The sequence below is a fragment of the Microtus ochrogaster genome, linkage group LG1 (assembly GCF_000317375.1).
Source record: "Microtus ochrogaster isolate Prairie Vole_2 linkage group LG1, MicOch1.0, whole genome shotgun sequence".
Taxonomy (NCBI): domain Eukaryota; kingdom Metazoa; phylum Chordata; class Mammalia; order Rodentia; family Cricetidae; genus Microtus; species Microtus ochrogaster.
The window spans coordinates 46,404,443-46,405,745 of NC_022027.1; the positions used below are offsets into that span (position 1 = coordinate 46,404,443).

The following is a 1,303-nucleotide window of genomic DNA, read 5'->3' on the forward strand; positions in this document are numbered from 1 at the left end:
TAGTTAATTACATTCAACAATTTCTGACAAAGTCATTGGTATGGGGTTTCCCAGAGGTGAGGGGTTGATATTGGCCTGAAGAAAGATCTTCAGAGGCTTGTTGTATTCCAGAGACCATTTTGGGAAGAACAGGCTACTTCAATAAATTAAGGCAAACAAAGAGAATTCAAGCCCTTCAGGCCCAGCAGCAAACCTGGACCACCCATTTCAAGGCTCCGAGGCAGCACAGCCCCAGCAGAAGGACCCACAGCCATTGACCCAGCTGCAGCAGCAGCAGCACCAGGAGCAATCAGAGCAGCCCAAGACACCGCCCCCACAACCTAGTCCTCCAAGACAGGCTAAGCACACCATGGTGGATTATCCCGAGGAAGAGAACCAAGCCACAGCACCACCACCTAAAATTCCCAGACTTGAGACCACTCCCCTACCATTGCCTCCAGAATGGAAGCCTCCCATTGCTCTGACCTCAAGTGAAGCTGATGCAAGCGGCCCAGTGGAAGCAAGTGACCTCCCCGAAGTCCAGATTCCTCCTCCAGCCAACCAGGCCCCTGTGCACCAACCACCATCATTGGGGCCTCCACCCCCACTGCCCTACAGCTATGTGACTGGGATCTCCAGCAGCAGCTCTTACATGCCTGGAGAGGGCTACCAGAACCTGCAATCCATGACGATGACCAATGGTTCCTCCTACGGTGCCCGGCACCCAGCCTATGGCCCACCTGCTCACCTTCACTACCAGCCCCATGTCTACTCCCCCAACCCACCTCCACCTCCTGTTTTTCCTTCCCCAGCTTCCTCCCTACTACCCAACATTTCTCTCCGTATCCCACGCTACCATCCCCTTCTCCCTCACATCAATCCCAATTTTCCACCTCCACCTCCACCTTCATGGCAGCCACTCATTCATGTAGTCCCTCCTCACCCTCTTCAAGGTTTGGGTTTGCCACCAGTCAGCTACCTACCTCCTGCTATTCCCCCTGAGGGGCAGCGCGCTGTTACCACACTTATCCCCCCACCTGGCATGCCGCCTGTCAGGGGGATAGGATGGGCAACCTGGATGAGATAACAAGAAGTCCCTTTCCTTTTGTGTTTATTTATTTTAACCCTGGTATACCATTATGACATATTCATTAACAATACGATGTAAAAGACTGGACTTGGAAGGCTCTCTCAGTTCCTGACTAGAGAAGGCTGTCTGAAGATGGAGAGTACCGGGAACATGCACAGGAGGCTCAGCACCCTCTCCTGTGCACGCAGCTGCCTTTCGCTCTCACCTCACTGTACCCGCCATTTGCAACAGGTG

At 53.3% G+C, this 1,303-nt stretch overlaps 1 protein-coding gene across 1 annotated transcript in view; it reads left to right on the plus strand.

Moving 5' to 3' along the window:
- LOC101986872 (cyclin-K-like) overlaps positions 1-1,066 on the plus strand; it is a 15,631-nt gene extending 14,565 nt beyond the window's left edge. The window contains exon 3 of the mRNA XM_005359517.1: positions 180-1,066. Coding sequence (XP_005359574.1) covers positions 180-1,066 — 887 coding nt within the window. The remainder of the gene's footprint in view (positions 1-179) is intronic.
- Positions 1,067-1,303: the final 237 nt, after the last annotated feature.